Below are 20,842 nucleotides of genomic sequence, written 5' to 3'. Positions count from 1 at the left end.
AGACCTCAACCAAAAGTGAGGTCAACAATTACTATGATGAAAAAAATAAAGTTACATAAATAAAAAATGCAACAATATATGACATGCACACACCACAACACCACACACAATCACACACACCACAAGTTACATAAATAAAAAATGCAACAATATATGACATGCACACACCACAACACCACACACAATCACACACACCACACACACACCACCGGACACCATCACACACACACCACAATAGCACATCCATATACAACTCCACAACACACACCACCACACCTCCCTAAACCCTCCATGCACCCAACTAACCACAATAGTGCATCCACACTACACATAACACCACACCTCCCCAAAACCTCCGCATACCAAACCAACCACAATTGCACATGCACACCACACACACAACCACACACACCACCACACCTCCCTTAAACCCTCCATAGACCAAATCAACCAACCTCCACGCCTTCACACACCCATACCTCCCTAAACCCTCCACACACCTCAACACAGCCAACCAACCAACTCCACACCTACACCCCCAACTCACTCCACAATAACACATGCACATACTACACCACCACACACCATCACACACACCACAATAACACATCCACATACAACATCATACATGCCACCACACACACCACGCACATCGCACACACCACCACACACCATCACACACTCCACAATAGCACATCCACAAACAACACCACCACACCTCACTAAACCCTCCACACATCCAACCAACCACAATAGCACATCCATGCCACACACACCACCACACCTCCTTATACCCTACAACCACCACACCTCCTTAAACCCTACACACACTCAACCAACCATAATATCACGTCCACACCACATATACCACGAAGCACACCACCATACATCCCTTAAACCCTCCACACACCCAAGAAACCAACCTCCACACCTTCACACACCCACACCTCCCTAAACCCTAGGCACACCTCCACACACCCAAACAACCAACCTCCACACCTCCACACCACTTCACAATAGCACATGCACACACCACACCATCACACACTCCACCACACTTCCCCACCACACCTTATGCCTTAAGGTTCTCAGCATATGCTCGACCATGCTTAATGAATGGCTTAAAAACAATTTATATCCTTTTTCTTTGCAATGCAAGCATTCTAACAATCTACAAATTTAGCTACTCATGGTTTCTTCCATTCATTTTAAGAATATTTTCAACTTCTCTTCTATTTTCATGATGTGAAGAAGGTAACTTTTGCAATTAAAAAAAAACAGTTTTGGGCAAATACATGTATATCACAACAAACCACCACACCACAACACCATGACACACCATAACACTTCATTCCAACTAAAAAAAACAAATCCAAAACTTGCTCTTCCACTCAAATTCTGAAACAGTAGCCGAAACCCTGCCACAACATAAACAAAACCATTCACATAAAAACCCCATCACAAAAACAACTACCCAAACACAAATCCAACACCCCTCCATATCAATAACAAAACCATTCAGAGATGCAGAATATCGTGACAAAAGCCGAAACCGATCCCCTATTAGCCCTCCTCTGCTTCTCAAGTTCTCACTTAAAACATCACAAGGTACCAACAAAAACATCAAAAAATGAAACATCAACAGCCATCAAGCGGGTTAGGGTAGAAACCAGAAACCATAAAATCTCAAAAAATGGGTGCTACTTAGAAAACACAAGTAATCCATCAAGCAAATTCACGAAGAAATTCTCTGTGCAAACCAATGTGACTAACAAAGCAAATCCACCAATAAAAGGTAAGGGATTAAGGATACAGGAGGAAGAAGCTGACGTCTGAAAACCCTCCTCACAGGCGTCAGGGAACAAAGTTAAAGAAGACACACAATTGCAGGACAATTAGGGCAGAAGGTGCGAAGAAAATGCGAGAGCTCCGCTGGAGGTTAGGACAGAAAACACGAAGCAGGGGTAGATCGATAAGCGAAACTAGGGCACCTGAGTGCACCTGAGTAAAAATAACGTGACACGATGAGGCTCAAACGCCCTAAGCATCCGCACCGCGGGAGAAACGCCACCCTACCCCTCTAACGAATCCTAAATTACTTAAAAATAAAATTCAGGCACCTAATTAACTATATCGAATGTTAAAAAATAATAAATCTAAAACACTTACATTAATTCAACCACCTTGCCCTTTATCCCGCACACCCCCAAACCAACTCATTTGCTCTTTTGTTTTCCTAATGGGAGAGTCTACGCCTCTCTGCAACTTTGTTAGGGTTAGAACTTCTAATTTCTTTTCGTTGATGTTGTAACGCGACCTCCCTGGTAAAGAATCAAAGAAGTACTCTTCTATCTTGTTTTTGAGCTGCTACTTATGAATTGTGACTAGCCTCTCTAAGCTTTCATATGTTCCTTCATTCTCTTGTTTCTATTACTATTACTTGTAAAATATATGATCCAGGTGTGTGAAGAGCATGCAAATGACTTCATTCACGATCTAAGGTTTTGTGTACCAAGATACCAACTATTTTAAGATTCGATTTAGCAAGCAACAAATCATATATTTGAGCTTTATCGAATAAAATGAGTCATTTTAACTATTTTAATTCCAATATAAACATTAGTGAACAAATATAAATATTGGCTAAATTTAAAAATATTTATTTTCAAATGAGCCAAATATTTAAACAAAAAAAAAAGATTTATCTTGATTATATTTGACTCATTTACATCCCCTATTCCAGTTGCAACACGAATCCACCATCAAAACAATGGCAGCTCCTGTTGCAGCGTTCCGCGAACACTGTTTAATAAAAAAATGTGATTTTTTATCCGACGCCAAGAGCCCAACTTCCGCTTGATCAAACGGATAAAATCCCAAGGGTTTCACGCTGACAAATTTTTAAGTTTTTTACGCGGAGCAGCGCATCAGACTGCATTTAGGTCATCTTCTCCCATTTCCCTCCTCGAAGAGAAGCAAGTTCGAACGAAAGTTTTGACCTTCTGTTATTGCTACTCCAAACATGCATCGCGCTGTCGTTTCCAACCTCAGAGCTCTCAAGGCTAGCTATCTCGAAACCCTAGCACTGAATTCATCTGCCTTCTTCTCTCCATTTCTTTTATAGATCCATCCTTGGAGTTTTTAATGCACTTTTTAAGATATATGTTTTGTTTTTAGATTGCTTTGTACTGGTCGCTCATATCGTTTGAAAATGATGTATTCTTTCTCTGATTTGCTTATGTTGTTCTCACTGATGTAGCTTTTCTATGCAGCTGATATTTTTCTTAGTCATTATTTCCCATTTGTTCCAATTGAGTGTTTTAGAGATTAGCCAGAACAAAGCTTACAAGCTAAACATTGCATGGAGAATTGCATCCAACAAAACTAGATTTTTAACTAGTAGAGTCATTGAAGTAGTCATTGGAGTTATTCATGGCCATATAAATATTAGAATATGTGTCTAACTTTTATATTATGAATTTATGTCAGATTTATTTGAATTATTTATGTCCATATAAGTATTAGAGCATGTATGAGGATATTTTTTTATGGGCATTTACATACATACCACCCAATTCCTATGAATTTACATATCTAACATCTAAAATTTACTTTTACATTTAGTTATGCCACCCAAATATTTTATTTTACATAAAAATGCCACCATTTTAACTTTAAAAGGTAAAATACACCTTTTCATGCATGGATATAGTGACATATATGTAAAAATTGAATTATAGGCGTTATATATGTAAATACATGGAAATTGAGTGGTCTGTATATAAATCTTTCTTTTATTTATTGAAAATTATTTTGTTGCTCTACTCTCATATATAGGAACATTGTGTCAGCATATTGTAATCAATTTGATTAAACAAAAAAACCGAACAGAATGGAAAGAAATAGAGAGAAACCCCTCATATGTGAGATATCCTTCTCTGCAATTTTTTTTTAAGATCAAAATATCCTCAATAATGAGGATACGTTACAATTATAAGAAATTGTGACAATAAGAGCGAAAAATTTGTGAGGCATTTTGCAATTGGATAGAAGGAGACATTGCTGTTGGCATTCTTTCAACTAATTCATACATTATTACTGCATGAATGTCAAAGATTCCACATCATATTTGGTAGTTTCATCAAATACTTCTAGTTCAACAGCAATTAATTGACTTCGAAGATGCTGCAAAGGAACTTGACAAGGAGTTTCATGATGACAAGGCAGTAGTCAAAGATGCTATTGGGTTTGTAAAAATTATTTTGACATCAACATGGAGATTAGATAAGTTGAAGGCTTATTTGAGAATGATACATTGAAAGGCTTATTTGAGATAAACTTTTAGTTTCATCAAAAGGCGAACTTTGGAGTACCAAAAGGTAAAAGGGAATGAAGAAGCTAAAATTGGCTAGAATATTGTGGATAATTTTTTTCAATTTGCTTTATTCAATCAAAGATATAAGTGCATCTTCAAAATGGGAGGACTGGATCACTTTTTGAAGATAGCCAAGAAGATGGATGTATTCTAGAAAAGTGCTCTACAAGGGAGATTTTTGAGTATTATATTTCTCATTTACGAGAGAAGACAAAATTAACGGCACGCTAAAGAGATGAAGAGAAGGCTAAAAAAGTGAGAAAGAGAGAAGAAATGGGAATGATGGAGAAAGATAGAGAACATGTATAGGACAAAGTGAAGAAACGATCAAGAAGGGATGATTTAGAAAGTGAAGACATTGATGCCACCAAATACATAGAATGGTGCATAGGAAGCAAGAAAAAGACCAAGGATAAAATGCATAGAAAACATCATCGCAATGCAGGATATGTAAACTATGAGCAAGATGAGAAAGAAGTATCTAAGAAGTCAAGAACGCATAGTAATGACAAGAAGGAATCTTGAAGGCATGGTTATGGTACTGATTCTAATAGCAAAAATCGTCACAATAGATAAGAAAGAGTTGGATCCGCAAAAATGTTGTCTATGAGGATCTTGAAGATGGGGGAGATCGTATAGGATGGAGAAATCTATTAGGTTTCACCATATATGGATTTCATCATTTAATTATATTTGTAACTGCCTTTAATGTATAGACTTGTTATTCAATGATCTTATTAGTTATAGCAAATAATATTTTACCATGTGAAGTTCCTCTTTTTGATGGAGCTTCCATCTTTTGTTTTATTTTTTTGAACCTTTTTTCTATTGATTTTTTTTTTGTTTTTCCAGTCTTTATTTTTCCCTTGTTAGAGTGATCACGAGACACAGCTTGAGCCCTATGTACCTTCTATGTATCATGCAAATATGCAATTGGTTATAATTTCATCATCTATTCCACACTTATTTGTTATTAAACCTAAGGAAAGGTCTCAAAGATTGATTAGACATGGAAGTGATGGGAAGGATTGTGCTTTTTTGCTAAAGGGCCATGAGATTTACAGTAGGATGAATGTCATGCAGCTAGCTGAGTTGGATAATACTATTCTAATGAATTTGAGAAAAAAAACTGATGAATTGGATATCTCATAAAAGAGGAATTTGCCTCTTTGTTTCTCTGAAACTCTCCTTAGTTCTACGAGTTGCTTTCTTTTTTCGCAAAGGATATAATTGACTTATATTTCTCTCTATTTTTGCTTGGTCTTGTTGCTTTTGCTTAACTCCCATTGTTGCTATTATCTCTCGCCTAGGAGGACTTTTCCCTATGTTTCTCTCAATTCAACTTGGTTTTGTTTCTTTCACAAAGTAATGTGTTTTAATTTCATGCATGTTGTTATAGTTGTGTGCTATTATAATTCATGTCTTTTTTGGCTGTTGGAGCTTTCTTATGGACTTTTTTGTTTTGTTTTCATCTCTTTTAAAGTCCTATTTCATGATTCGCTAGGTTGATTTATTTTATTAAAAATGTTTTGTTTTCCCCTTTACCAGTAAGTTGAATCAATCCAAAGAGGAAGATTGAAGAAACAGAAAGAGAGCTTAAAGAGAAGTTTTGGAATTTTGATAGAATGAATGTCATACTTAACCTCTAATCCCTTATTTTTAGGTTTGGATTGAGGTACAATGTTATAAGAAAGCCTCTATACAAGTAAATTATATAGCAAGGCTTAACAAGTATTTGTTGTAAAAAGAATATGTTTCGCTAGCTTGTTATATGCACAAAACATACAAAGAACTCTTGATTAGCTCAAAGAAGATGCGATTTTTGTGAATTTTGATGAAGCATCAGTGACTTCATTTTGGGTTGGCAAATAGCTTTGGTATACTTGGGCAAGTTTATTTATCAAACTCTTCATCATTAGGCAAGTAGCATTTTACGACTTCATTTGATGAATTCATGGGCAAATATTACTTTATTTTGATGGCTTCAAATAATAAATGTTGAGTTAAAAGCGACTAACGGAATAGCTTTTTTAGGCAACTTGTTTTAATTGATGAAGACCTGCTGAACCTGCTTCATAATAATAATATGGAATAGTTTAATTTGGCCAAGATGATATTGGGTGTAGATACACGTTATTAAGTTTGTCGTTCAATTAATTTTAGTGTATAACAGTTTCTATTGTGCTACAAGTTTGGATAAACTTTTAGAAAGAGGATTTTTCCTTTGGAAAAGCTTGTCATATTTCATTTGAAGGCTATTATTGTATCAGTTTTTCCTTTGGAACTTGTCATATTTCATTTGAAGGCTATTATTGTATCAAACTGTGTGGCCTGCAAATAATATAGACCAAGTTCATCTTGAACTAGGTTTCCTGTGGAAATATTTTTCAAGGAGCTAAAATTCAGGTTGTTAGGTACAACTCTATGTATAATGTAGTACTGAAGTTTGAGGTTATTAGAAACGATTGCATCCTTTTATAATGGGATTTTGGTTGTCTACTGTGTCATATTGCCATATATTGTGATACAAAAAATCATTTATGCTTAACTTCTGTTGGGACACCAATTGAAGTTGGTGTTGCTGAACACAGTGGGTTATTACAACATTCGATTCATTATTATTATTTTCTTAATATCAGCAACATGGACAAAGGAACCGGGTTTTTCGAGCTTCCAAAAGATTTGCTAGTACAGATGTGGAAAAAAGATCCTCGAGCAGCTTCTTTAGTTGGCTTACCGGCGAAAAGTCTAACCAGCTTCCCCCTTTAGATTATCCACTACCAGCCGTTTCACTGCCTCCGCCACTTCCTGATTATGTGGAGCCTGGCAAGACAAAGATCACTACTCTTCCAAATGGCGTTAAAATTGCCTCTGAAACTTCTCCAGTATGATTTACTGCTAGTTTTCAGTAGCTGTTAGTATGTTAATGTATATTGTAGCTATCAGTCTTTCAACTTATTTTGTTTGATTTCAGAATCCAGCAGCTTCAATAGGACTGTATGTTGATTGTGGATCAGTATATGAATCACCAAATTCTTTTGGAGTTACTCATTTGTTGGAACGTTTGGCCTTTAAGAGCACAACCAATAGGAGCCATCTCCGCATTGTGCGCGAAGTAGAAGCCATTGGAGGAAATGTCAGCGCTTCAGCATCCCGTGAGCAAATGGGATATACTTTTGATGCTTTAAAAACATACTTGCCAGAAATGGTTGAGGTGCTTATTGATAGTGTCAGAAATCCCATTTTCCTTGATTGGGAGGTTGATGAACAGGTATAGTTTTTGTGATTAGCCTAGTACCACTTTTTTGTTAGTTATTCATATTACTCTATTACTTGCTGAGAAAAGTGTCAAAATGGACCCTGACTTTTTATCAGGGGTCACTTTAGACCAAAGTTTATGTATGTGTCAATTTATTCCCCATACTCTTTTAAAGGGGGTTAATATAGTCTCTTGGGACTATTTCAACCCATATTATAAAATGAACCGTGACTTTTTATCAGGGGTCACTTTAGTACCAAAGTTTATGCATGTGTCAATTTAGTCCCCATACTCTTTTAAAGGGGGCTAATATAGTCTCTTGGGACTATTTCAACCCATATTAAAATAATTTTGGGACTAATTTGACACTTTTAACCTCTTGTAATAGTCAGGAAACTATTTTGACACTTTACTCGTTACTTCCTGCTGTACAGGTAAAGAAAGTAAAGTTAGAGATAGCAGAAGCTTCGAACAACCCACAGGGTCTGCTTTTGGAGGCTATACACTCTGCCGGATATAGTGGTGCATTAGCAATTCCACTTTTGGCTTCCGAATCATCCTTGAATTTAATAAATAGCAGTGTTCTTGAACAATTTGTTGCTGTAAGTTCACACTTAATTGTTATTATTTTTTTTTCATTATGTTTAGTTTGTGCTTTCCATTGACCTATGTACTGAAGTTTTCTCCTTCTGGATACACAGGAAAACTATACTGCCCCAAGGATGGTACTTGCTGCATCTGGTGTGGAACACGAGGAATTAGTTAAACTTGCCGAACCACTTCTATTGAATCTTCCCAAGGTTAATCGCCCAGAGGAGCCAAAATCTCTCTATGTTGGAGGGGATTATCGGTGTCAAGCTGATTCTGCGGTGCCTATGATAATTTGTTGTTGAATTTATGTTTTTTTATTTTTTTTTACATAGAGCTTTTGATTTTTATATTTTTTGTCAAACTTTCTTTTGCTCAACAGAGTACACAACTTGCTATTGCTTTTGAAGTTCCTGGTGGCTGGCATAAGGAAAAGGATGCCATGGCTGTGACAGTACTTCAGGTTTTAATGAGTTTTATTCCAAGCAGTTTACTGCAGAATTTATGCATAGTTTCATGTTGCTTTTGTGATTCATGTTGGTGCTCATTTATTATCTCTGTAGAAATAGAAGAACCAATTTTTTCTTTATTTTATTTTTTTAATTTTTTTGCAGATGCTTATGGGAGGTGGTGGCTCTTTTTCTGCTGGAGGGCCTGGAAAGGGGATGTACTCTCGTCTATGTGAGTTAATTTTATGCTGGTTTGTAACTTCTTGCACTGCTTTGGCAATAGTTTGTTGTTAGCTTTTTACCTTCTTTGATTATATTTACATGTGAGGTAAGGTTTATACTGAGATTATCTATAGAGATTTTTTTTTTCTATTAATAAAATTGGCTGGTTAATATACAGATCTCCGTGTATTAAATGAATATCAACAGATTCAGTCATTCTCAGCTTTCAATAGTATCTACAATAATACTGGCATTTTTGGAATCCATGCAGCAACTGTAAGACCCTGTATTCCTCATTTTTGATGTCTTTTGCTTGTGAAATATTCTTATTTTTCAATTGAGAAGAGTACGTACATTCTACTTAGGTGCTGTTTAGTTTACTGGAAAAAATGAATGCAGTGTTAAAGTAATATATTGTATTTGGAATGTTTTAGAGTTTTTTGGATTTTGCATCTTCTTGTTTGGTTTGAAGAAAATAAATTCATTGTAAAATAAACTCGTTAAGGGCGGTGGCTAGCGGGAAACGGTTGACAGCCGGTGGTGGCTAGGAGGGTGCGGCGTCAATTTATACAAAACATCTTATTTGGAATTCGCCCAAATCCAATGAATTCCAAAGACATTTAGAATGAACTAGAGAGTGGATTCCGAATACATTGAAATTTTACGGTGCATTTTTTTTTCTTCTGACTAAGCACTTGAATTTTAAAACCCCTGCAAAAAGAACACAATGCCACCTTTTATTGTCGACCAAATTGCCCTTGAAATATTCTTTGTTCATCTACCCATCACGATACCAGAAGAAACCAAAACTTCAACGAAAAACAAATATTATTGTTGAAATTGAAAGGATTGCAGACCCGACGCTTGAAAACATGAAATAACGACAACAAAACAACAAAATAAATATAAAGACATAACACATACTCCAATAAGGATTACAGTAGCAAGTAGATCTGATGGAGGGGGTACAACAACTGTTGGACTGCTTGTGACGGGCTGCTGCAACTGCAAAGTTGGGAAGAGGTGGAAACGGCTATAGCAGGATGGGGGAAGGCCTGAGAGGGTTGTAGTCAGGTTTGGATGGGTTGGGAGGCTTGTGGAAGGTTCTGGAAGGGCTGGAGGGAGTTCAATGGTGAGGGCAGGAAGCTGGCAAGTGGTAAGACAGAGTGGCTAGCAGCAGGAAGGGGGTCGGAGGATTGCAGAAAGATAAATGTCTCGTCGGGCTTGTCGGGCTTGAGCTACAGTTGGAGCACCATTCGAACCCTTGGAGACGGTCATCACCTCGGATGAGTTACGGTCGGAGCACCTTCTCGTCGTTAGATCAGCCCCCAGAGGACAAGAACGCCCAAGGACAGTAATTGAAATCAACAATCATCAAAAACCTCTCTTCCTAAGCAAGAAATAGCCCCTATATATAAGAGGGATTAAAATTTATATTAGACAATGCTTTCAATTAAAAAATATATTAAAAAGGAAGTAATATAATAGACAAGGATTATAATAGAGGATTTCATGGAAAATGAAACAAATTTTAGGAGTTAGGAAAGAAAAGGGGGGAGAAGGATTAGACCGCCGTTACTATAGCTGCTACAGTAACACTTCCGTGGCACATTAGCTGCCACAGTGTCACTATCTGGGGAAGCTCCTGCGTCATATCATCCATGCAAAAAAATGAACTAGCTCATGCCATGATTAAATAGTTATTAATTTAATGAAAGCATTCGGAAAAAAAGAATCCCTTTTCGAGCTTTAGGGTCAAGTTTATGTTTGTTGTTAGCATGAGTGTGAACCATGGAAGGGCAACCTAAGACCATTAATGGGATTACAAAGAAAGATCATGCGTGGGGTTACGTTTTTTGAAGATTGGTTAAAGGTATGCCAAAATTGAGGACCTGTAGTCGTATTTTGTTTATTAATTTAAAGACAATAAGAGCATCATCACTTGGAGGTATTTTGATAAATTATACGTAAAGGTGATGGCTCTATCTACTAGGTGGTGGTATTCTTTCTTTCAATTCCATTTTGTTAAGGGGTGTTATTATGCAAGAGTTTTAGTGTACGATGTGATTGTCAAAAAAAAAAAAAATCTTAGATGGATGTGAAATATTATGTATATTCATCTACTATGACAATTATAAAATTCACATTAATTTAAGTTTTAATCATAGAATGAAAATTTTTTAAAACTTGTATTGCTTCATTTTTTTTTTAATCTCGGGAAACAAACTTGTGTGTGATCATCAATAAATATGATAAACCATCTTTTTCCCATTATGTATTTAGCTCGTAAGGTACCCTTCATATTGGCTTTTCTGTTCATTAATGTGACAGTTCTGTTCATATTTGACTGTAATTTTGGGAAGGAAAAGTAAAATGAACTTGCTTGGTTAGTTTGCAAATTTCACATTGAAAGATATTACTATTAAAAATTAACAACGGGAAGATGATTTGCAAATATGAAAAACTCGAGTGGTTAAACTTATAGTGCCTGTCAACACTATTTTGGTTTAAGGAGTTGCCCGTTGGAAGCTGTTGACTGTCAGAATCGAAATTCCGTAGCCCGCTTCAGAAAAATGTTTAATATATATATATATATACATATATATATAACATAAAAATAATAAAATATATATATATACATATATATAACTTTTGAAAAATATAAAATCAAACTGATCCCATATCTTCCATAGTTCAAATGAAAAAGCACTTCACCTCAAGTCATGTATCTATCCCAAAACAGGCTAACTTCAATTTTAGTTTCCTGTAGGTGCATCTTGGTTCTTGATTTGCATTAAAGATTTTAGTGTTGAAGAACAACTTTTTTATTAATCCACGCATGGGGTTCTACTTATTCTTTCTTATTTCCGGTCCTGTCATATTAGTTATGAAGTAAATATTGGATTTTCTACGTCAATAAAATGATAAATTCATATTCATGGAAGAGTTACAAGAGCATCATCTCCCTTCCAAAACTCAAGGAGAGGAGAAAAAAAAAAGAATTAGATAATTCTGTTTTAAAATTTTAGTTTTAATATAAAGCATAAGTTCATGTTACTCTTTTTTGGGCCAAACTTTAAATTCTTTTATGTAAACCTGGGCATCTTTTAATTTGCACTTTGCACAATGCTTATTTGGAATTTTAATTCTAAATTAGAGTTCAGATTTTGTTTCGGAAGCTGTAGATTTAGCAGCCAGGGAATTGCTTGCTGTTGCAACTCCTGGACAAGGTTTGTGCTCCTTTCATCTTATTGTTCATGTTAATGCATCCGAAGGCTTTGTCAAATCCAACTATTTTCTTTTCCAGTTAGTCAGGTTGAATTAGATCGTGCTAAACAGGCAACGAAATCGGCAGTTTTGATGAATCTGGAGTCTAGAGTATGTGTTTCATGATATTTTCTGAACTTTCAAATTGTTTCAAATAACTGCTTCTCAGTTAGCTTCTAGTTACTTATTGCAACAAATACTGCAGATGGTAGCATCAGAAGACATAGGGAGGCAGATTTTGACATATGGAGAAAGGTATGCCTTTATTTAGTGAACATTATGTTGATCAAGAAATTTGCTGGTGTTTGGTATGATATATCGTCTAAAGAAAAATCATGGTAATTGATAATTTTGTAATTTTAGTCTTCTGAACGTGTTTTCCTCAATGAATGGTCCTGATCATAAAGGATACTACTAAAAAATCAACAATTTTACAAACAGCAATGCTAGGTTTTTATGTACTTATCATCATAATCATCATTTTCATCATTAGACTTATGCCATGTATTTGGGATTGGTTTTATGAATCTACATCATCTATTAAATTTTGTTGGTTGTTTCTTCAGTTGTTAAATCTATTTTGCTTATATTTTTTTTTAGTAACTCTGTCTTTGATGCTTTTGGTTTACTCCTAACCCTGTGGCAGTAGTTTTATCAACTTCCCTTATTAGTTTTTCCTACTCTTTGTTGTAAAAACCTAATTGATGTGGAACACCGCGTGATTATCATTTATTACATCTTGTTACTTTACATTTCATATTTTCTTTATGCTTTTTTTTTTCCATACGATAAGGGCATGCTTGTCCTTTATTTGTTAGGAGTGATTTAGTTGTAAATTCTTATATGGTGATTTTGTTGTTTTGAATACTGAGTCTCCTATATCCTTTTTTTTTCCCTCCCCTTTTTCTATGAATTATATTTTTCTTGGTAGATTAATATTATCCATCTCTCTCATCAATTCTTCATTCTCTCTGGAGGCACCATCAATTGTAAAATGCTTCCACTTTCGCATTAGTTGGTTCTAGGGCCAAAAATAATTGCTTTGATCACACTACATAATTCACTAAAAATCTATTATTTACTCTCAATTTTTTGCCTTCCCACTCACAAATTATATTGTGTTGGAAAGTGCCAATCCGCATGCGGGCTTAGGATGGAATTTTTTTCCTTCCTTTAGAATAGATTTCACTAATTGTGTTTCTTTTTTATTAGATATTTCCTATTTTCTATTATTCCTATTTTTCCTATTTGGTGGGATTACTATTTTTTTCCTTATATATATATATATATATATATTGTAAGGTGTAGTGCATTGAACTAGCCAGAAATAAAACTATTTGGCAGATTTCTACATGGTATTTGATTTGCCATCCTAATTCGTTCACATTTACCGTCATTGTCTTGTTTTACTTATTTCTACCATCCTCTGAATCAAGTGCCGAGGCGTCCTTTGTTTTGATTGTTTATCTACGTCTTCAGCTACCGCTCTGAGCCAACCTCCCCACCTTTCACAACGACCGATCCCTAGGATTTTTCAACTTTGTCTTTGGCGTATCCAATGATGCTGTTTTCGACTTATCTAGCGACAACAATCTTCCTCTGCGTTCACACAAGTCGCATACGGCATGGACGGCGTTGGTCCTCTATGTTACAAGAGATTGCAGAACAGTGATTTAGCTTCTGCGATCAAATTCTGCTGATCATTCGAACATTCTGTTCAATTTTTTGTATATTGTTTCTTCCTTTGGTTCGCTAAAACAGCGATCTGTCATCAATTCTAGTATTTAACTCGCCATAGACACTCTTCATGAATTGCCGACTTATAAATCGTCTTTCTGAACTCATGGAAATTGAGGCTATTCACCTCCCTCTAGTTTCTGTTTGCTCATCCAGTTGAGCACTCTAACTAATAGTCTTCTCTCTAATTCTATTCTCTTGTCCAGTCGAACAGTCAAACTAAGATTTGTCTCATTTTTGTTTGTGCAACAGGTCTTCTCAATTTGGGCCATAGTCACTCTCTCTAGTTCTTCGTTGGAAGCATATCGATAGCCAATGCCAGATCTTCTGTCCCTTTTTCACCTGAGAACTCTCAGCCAATCACGTATCATTAATTATATTGTCATAATTTTCTTCAATGGTCACAATCTGTTTTCACGTACATCTGTGGCAGTGGGAAAGATTGACATCTCACAAGCAAAATTTCGGCTCAAGAAATGACAGTTTCTAAATATCGGGCCTAAAATATTGACGATCACATAGTTATGTTATGATTAATAAATTTCATGACCATAGAAGTTGGAGAAAACTTTCTACTTTATAGTACAATCAAAGAGATATGAGAGGTTGCATGTGAAACCTGTTATAATATTGAAAACTCCTCAAAGTTATTTGTGGTTGAGACAAGACTACATCATCTATGATATGGAGAATTGAGCCTCACTCAACATTTCAATACTCTCACACTATTGGCTGCAATTTGATATATATGAGATTTATCTTTGGAAATATTCTGACAAATCTACATCATCTAGTAAACCACATTTTCATTCTGGAGGCCTTTGCCGAAGTTGAAGGTAGAAGGACAGAAAGAAGTGGATGATGAGAGACAATCATATCACATAATCTGTTGAAGGATAAGTCTTGTATACTCAAAATACCTCTTAAATAGTAAGTCCAGAAAGGACAGCCATGGTGTGATCTTTGTATGAAACTTGGTTATGTGAAGGAATTTTTTTTAACTTACACAGTAAGCTTCAAATGGGAAGCCATCTAATTAAATATATGAGAGAGAGAATCATGCAAATGTTTTTTTTGCAACTAGCAACAATTTAGAGTTCAGCCCGTTCATCTGGGAGTAAATTGAGATACTGCAGAAAATATTTAGTAATAGTCTAGTTTTGGACAAGTATCACAATTCTTTGCCGAGCAACCTATCAGCCTGTTAGCACACCAAGGTATCTTATCCCTTACTTTTAGTGTCCAAAGTAATAAATTAAAACCTTGGATAGTCAACTCCAAAGCCTCAGGTCACATGACGGGTAGGGGTGTGCGCTGTTTGGATAAATCCAAAAAACTAAACCGAACTGAGCCGTTTTATTTTTTCTCAAAATTATTTTTTTTCAGTTGAAACACAAGCACTACTTAAACCACATTTATTATGCCATCATCAATAAATAACTCATTAATTCTACTGACTTAATGATTTTATGTGATCATGTAAATGTTAACTTATTGGTCGATTCTCTTGTAATAAAATTCTTTGCTGCTTTGGTTGAACTTTGACAAATCTACTACTCTTGGCAGGAAGCCTATCGATCATTTTCTTAAAGCTGTTGAAGAGGTTACTCTCCATGACATTGCTTCTCTTTCTGAAAAGATAATCTCTTCTCCTCTCACATTTACCTCCTGGGGTGACGGTATGTTCTCATTTCAGATAAACATGATTTAGCCTTCTACAGTTCATACATACATACATGCATACATACATACATACATACATACATACATATATATATATTTCTTTATTTACAGATTATTAAATATGTTCCAGAATCATTTTATTTACTCTGATGTTCTCTCTCTCTCTCTCTCTCTCTCTCTCTCTCTCTAGTTGTTCATGTGCCCAGTTATGAATCAGTGAGCGGAAGGTTCAACTCCAAATGAGAAATTTTCTGCGAGTAAGCAAATGTTGTTTTTTCTAAAAAATTTTGCATATTTTGAGCTGCCTTTATTTATTGCCCAGCATCTGAATTGGTCTCCACTAAATGAAATATTTATTGAAAGAATAAGTTATAGGTTAGCTGAGATCTCAAAATACTTTTATTCAGCATAACATTGGGATACGCCAATATTCTTCTTTAAATGGAAATTCAAATTGCAAAACTTGTGTTATTTCATTGTTTTTTATTTTATAAACCAAAATCTCTCGTTTTTCTCGCTGAGGTTGAGCTTGTCATTTTCTTTATGTGAAGGTGTTATTTTGAAATTTGATGTGATTTCATGTCGAGAGTTTATGTTAAAAGTAAATTCTTGTGGTAATGTTTGAACAAATTTTAAATATTAAATCCAATGTTATTGTCATTCTAAATACATTAAATTGCTGTCATTATTTATAAAATATTGAAGTTTGTTTTTTTAATCAAAATAACATTAGATTTTGCTACTGGTGCTGTTTAGTTGTAAGAAGATTCACGTTTTTTAGTAGTTTAAAGCAGGAATGAATGTATTTTGTAGTAGGGATAAGTGCATAAATACCACTTAAAACGTAGTTATTTACAAAGTTTGTGCTCACTTGAAGCATTTATGAAAAATATGGTTTGGGGTTTTATGATAAATTTTGAAATTTGAGTGAGATATGAAAGAATTGATGCGATGGTGCTATTCTTTTTGACATGATTCGAGTGCTATGTAAATATTGTTATTTATAAAACTCTTCAAGTTGCTTTTAAAATAAATGCAAGTGGATTGATTTTGTTGTTTGATTGGTTGTAGTATAGAATATTATTTACCATTAAAATGAAGTGATAAAATTATGTCATTTTTTGATAAAAGAAATGCATAAAATTAAGTGTTGTTGAGATGAGAATGGTTAGGTGGATGAGTGGCTTTACACTTTAGAGACAAAATGTGAAATGTGAAATAAATATATCCATGATTATATCCATGATAGAGTTGGTGTAACTCCTGTGGCAGACAAACTTAGAGAGAGCCGTCTTAGATGGTTTGGTCACATTAAGCATCGACCATCTGATGATCTGGTTAGGAGAGTAGATGTTTATGTTAAGAAAGGTAGAGGCATGCCTAGAAAGATTTGCGCATATTGTATAAAAAATGATCTTAATTTATTAGAATTAAATGAAAATATGACATTCAATAAGACATAATGGAGAAAAAGGATTCATATAGCCAACCCCACTTAGTGGGATAAAGGCTTGTTGTTGTTGTTGTATGAAAACATTCAATAGCTGAGCTACTTAAATGTTTATGATCATATCTTGAATCTCATCAAAGTAGAAATTATGAAGTTATAGAATAGTTGATTTATTTTATCAATTTAACCATGAATAAAACAACAAACCTTTATCCCACTATATGGGGTTCGCTAAATGAATTCTTTTGCTCCATTTAGTTCTATTGAGTATCATATATTCATTTAATTGTAGTAAATTAAGATAATTTTTATACAATGTTCCCGAGTCATTTTAGGTTTACCTCTATCTTTCTTAGCATAAGTCAAATTTATAACATGTATTCTCTTAACTGGGTCAACAGATGGTCGGAGTTTAATGTGACCATATCATTTAGGACGACACTCTCTAATCTTATCTGCCATTGGAGCTACTCCAACCCTTTCACATGTTTATTCATTTCACATTTTATCTCCAAGTGTAATGCCACCCAGCCACCGGAGGATTCTCATTTCAACAACACTTAATTTGATATTATTCTTCTCTTTTATAGGCCGACATTTTATTCTATAAAACAGTAAGATCTTGCCACTATTTCAACAATTGTTTTCTATCACACAATAGGCTCGATGCATTCCTCCATTTCTACCATCCAACTTGAATTCTACTAATAACATCCTCATCTATATTACCATCGCTTTGAATAATAAACCTGAGATACCTAAAACGTTCACTCTTTTTAATGACTTTATCACTCATTGCTGCAACTCTGCTATTACCCTAGATCTACTATTACTCAAATTACATTTAATGTATTCAATATTATATTTACTTAAAAGAAAGCATTTAGATTCTAAATTTGACTTTCATAATTCAAGTTCTTCTTGAATTCTCTCTCGTATGATCTGCAAGAAGGATATTATCAGCGAAAAGCATTCACCAAGGGACATCCTCCTGGACATCCTCCTGTAAATGGTAAATGTCCAGTATAACTTAAATAAAAAGATATGGGCTTAAAGCTGATTCTTGATATAGTCCAATTGAAATGGAAAAATACTTGGTAAATCCTCTATGTTCAAACACAAATAATAACTCTAGTATTACATATCTTTAATGATTTAAATGTAAGCAATATCAATATCTTTCTTTTCTAGAACTCTCTAAAGTACTCTTAGAATCCTATCTTAAGCTTTTTTAAATCAACAAAAATCATATATAGATTTTCCTTACTCTTTCTGCACTTCTCCAGTAAACCTCTCAATAAAAGTTTAACTTTCATTGTAGACTTGCCTCACATGAATCCAAATTAATATTGAGAAATTTTGGTAGCATATTGTAATCTGTATCTAATTACACTTTCCCATAACTTTAATGTATGAGACATTAAGTTAGTTCTTCTATAATTTGCATTCTTATTCATACCCTTTATTCTAAAAAATAGGAACTCGTAGACTCTTTTTCTAGTGTTTGGATATTTTCTTAGTTTTTAAAATAAAATTAAAAAATTTAGTAAATCAAGAAATTTTCCTATCTAAACATTTAAACTTTTTTTTGGAATATCATTACATTCTATTGTAGATTCTACTGTCTTTCACATTTTATTTCTTTAAAATTTCATCAACTTTTGTTTTACTAATGTGCGGTAGAAATAAAATTTTTTCGTTATTATTATGGTGTTATGATCACTAAAATTGATCTGATTTTAACAACATTTATTGAAATGTTTGTCAAAACATATCACATATCTATTTTGATCATCTTTATATAATTTTTTTTTTAATTTTCATTTTTAACACTAATTTTCATTTTTAAAATTCATTTTAAACGCTAAGCAAATGAGCCGAACACAAATATATTTTTTGAGCTCGAAATATAAACGAGCCAAACACGAGCCTCGTGTTCGACTCGTTTACACCCCTAGCTATGCATCTTTATAGTCTGAAGCACCTCTCATTTGCATCACTATACTCATCACATTAATTGTAAAAAAAGTAACAACTCAAATTGTTTCTTACCCCATTGAATGTTCCCTCTTCCTAGTTTTAAAAATTGATATATTGTTGTATTGAAGAGGTTCTATTTATCCACAAAATATCAATTAGTATCATTTAATCATAACAAATATTGATTATATCATATTAAATGTGTTCTCGTGTGTGTGTATATATATAATATATGTGTGTGTGCGCGTGCAACAGGTGGTCTGTTTCGGGTTCAAATTCATCTTGATTGAATTAGCACATATGACGGTGGACATGCACATATTGCCGTCCATCTTTCTAAAAAAGTTATATTTGTGTGTATCTAAACAAAATGATAATATCAATTAGTAACTAACATCCTTGTCTCCTCACTTTGCACGTTTCCTTTTGCTCACTCGATTTCTGAAAGTGAAATCATTACCATGTATTTGTTATAATCCATAGATATGAGAGGCTATAAGGATGCATAATGTCAAGGTTTCTATTGTAAGGTAATGATTACACTTCATAAATAACCACAAAATCATTCTTAAAAGAATCAAATCTATATTTTACATAGGTTCATAATGATGAATATAAAAAATTAAGGGCTTATTTGGGATTATTATTATTTTTTTATTTTTGTCTTATTGTAATTTATTGCATATTTTTTTTGTGGAAAAAAAATAAATTAATTTATTTTTAAAAATTTTCAATAAATAAAAAAAAAAGTTTTGAATAGTTTTTAAAATAAGTTAAAACATGTTATAGCATTTCAAAAACATTTTTTTTAAGTAAAAAAAAAAACATAAAATTAATGTTACATATCTTGTTATATTTTATATCTTGAATGTCATTGAACTCTTTTAGATGCTACTTTATGGTGTAGCGCATACTTCTTATGTGTATGCATACACCTAAACTTTCATATCTACGTACATGATACTTTGGTGCTTTAAACTTATTGTTGAAAATGTAAATTTAACTTTTTTCAAAAGTAACAATTAAAGATTTGAATGTTGTGCGGAAGTAACAATAGTGTTTTCAAAAAGTTGCAATTGGTATTACAAGTTTATTTTATTTTGAGAAAATCAGAGCGGAGCTTTTAAGCAGCTGTCACACTTAGGGTTTGTTTGGGGCAGCTTGTGCATTTCAGAATAAGCGGTCTGCGTTTAGTGTAAAAAACTCAAACGCGACAGACAACGTTTTCAAAAAAGCTCAAACCTAATGGTTATGCGGCGTTTTAAAAAACGCAGCCGCACTTATAATCTACCCCAAACGGGCCCTAAGTGTGACAATGCAAAAAACTTAATTTTACAAAGCCTGAGTGCTGTGAGACAATGCACTGCTGCCTTAAACACGTAGAAAATTTATCATTCCCTTCCGATCGCAAATTATTATATATTTTTTAATCAAATTATTAATATCAATAAAAAATATTTTATCAATTAGGTATGAAGGAGTGTCTTGTGTTCTTGTTGGGATTTTTATGGCAGTGGCATGCTTATGCAAACAATATTTATAATCACTATTTAAATTCTATAATGCACAAATCAAATATATTAAAAAAATTAGTAATATAATAATATTTTTTTTTATCAATTTAGTATATAATAATCTAATTTAGAATATTTTTTAAAATATTTTAAAAATAATTTTAAATTAAAATTTTGGAATATGATATTTTATTTTTCCCATTTTTATTCTTAGTCATATGAACCAAAATATCATTTTTTTTTCTATAAAATATTATAATTGCTTACATTACAAGCTGAAGCAGTTTCACATGAAATCGCTTTCACACCTTTTTTTTT

The 20,842-nt window shown here is 33.8% G+C and overlaps 2 protein-coding genes across 6 annotated transcripts in view; one reads left to right on the top strand and one right to left on the bottom strand.

Moving 5' to 3' along the window:
- The window catches only part of LOC110022985 (vacuolar fusion protein MON1 homolog), an 89,400-nt gene that overhangs the window by 42,530 nt on the left and 26,028 nt on the right, over nt 1-20,842 (bottom strand). The gene's annotated exons all lie outside the window — the stretch shown is intronic.
- Nucleotides 2,827-16,029, top strand: LOC110022986 (mitochondrial-processing peptidase subunit alpha-like). Of its 2 annotated transcripts, none has more exons than XM_020722164.1 (13): nt 2,827-3,082; nt 7,015-7,260; nt 7,350-7,646; nt 8,069-8,236; nt 8,336-8,503; nt 8,605-8,685; nt 8,837-8,903; nt 9,072-9,169; nt 12,051-12,123; nt 12,201-12,271; nt 12,366-12,415; nt 15,464-15,576; nt 15,771-16,029. In XM_020722164.1, exons 1-13 carry the CDS (start codon nt 3,023-3,025, stop codon nt 15,821-15,823), a joined length of 1,545 nt encoding a protein of 514 aa, XP_020577823.1. In that variant the 5' UTR covers nt 2,827-3,022; the 3' UTR covers nt 15,824-16,029. The 2 variants fall into 2 exon arrangements, with proteins under 2 accessions (XP_020577823.1, XP_020577824.1); XM_020722165.1 differs by having other exon boundaries at nt 2,831-3,061; nt 15,771-16,028.

The sequence above is a fragment of the Phalaenopsis equestris genome, unplaced genomic scaffold (genome assembly GCF_001263595.1).
Source record: "Phalaenopsis equestris unplaced genomic scaffold, ASM126359v1 Scaffold000203, whole genome shotgun sequence".
NCBI classification, from domain to species: Eukaryota; Viridiplantae; Streptophyta; class Magnoliopsida; order Asparagales; family Orchidaceae; genus Phalaenopsis; species Phalaenopsis equestris.
Note: the sequence above shows the minus strand (reverse complement) of the source record. Positions and strands in the feature narration are given on the sequence as shown.

What these genes read in the sequence shown, in the direction of transcription:
- LOC110022986 (XM_020722164.1), top strand. Translation starts at nt 3,023, where the DNA reads ATGCATCGCGCTGTCGTTTCCAACCTCAGAGCTCTCAAGGCTAGCTAT. An exon ending in TTCTTGAACAATTTGTTGCT is followed by an intron (nt 8,237 to 8,335) that starts GTAAGTTCACAC and finishes CTGGATACACAG; the next exon opens with GAAAACTATACTGCCCCAAG. An exon ending in ATTTACCTCCTGGGGTGACG is followed by an intron (nt 15,577 to 15,770) that starts GTATGTTCTCAT and finishes CTCTCTCTCTAG; the next exon opens with TTGTTCATGTGCCCAGTTAT.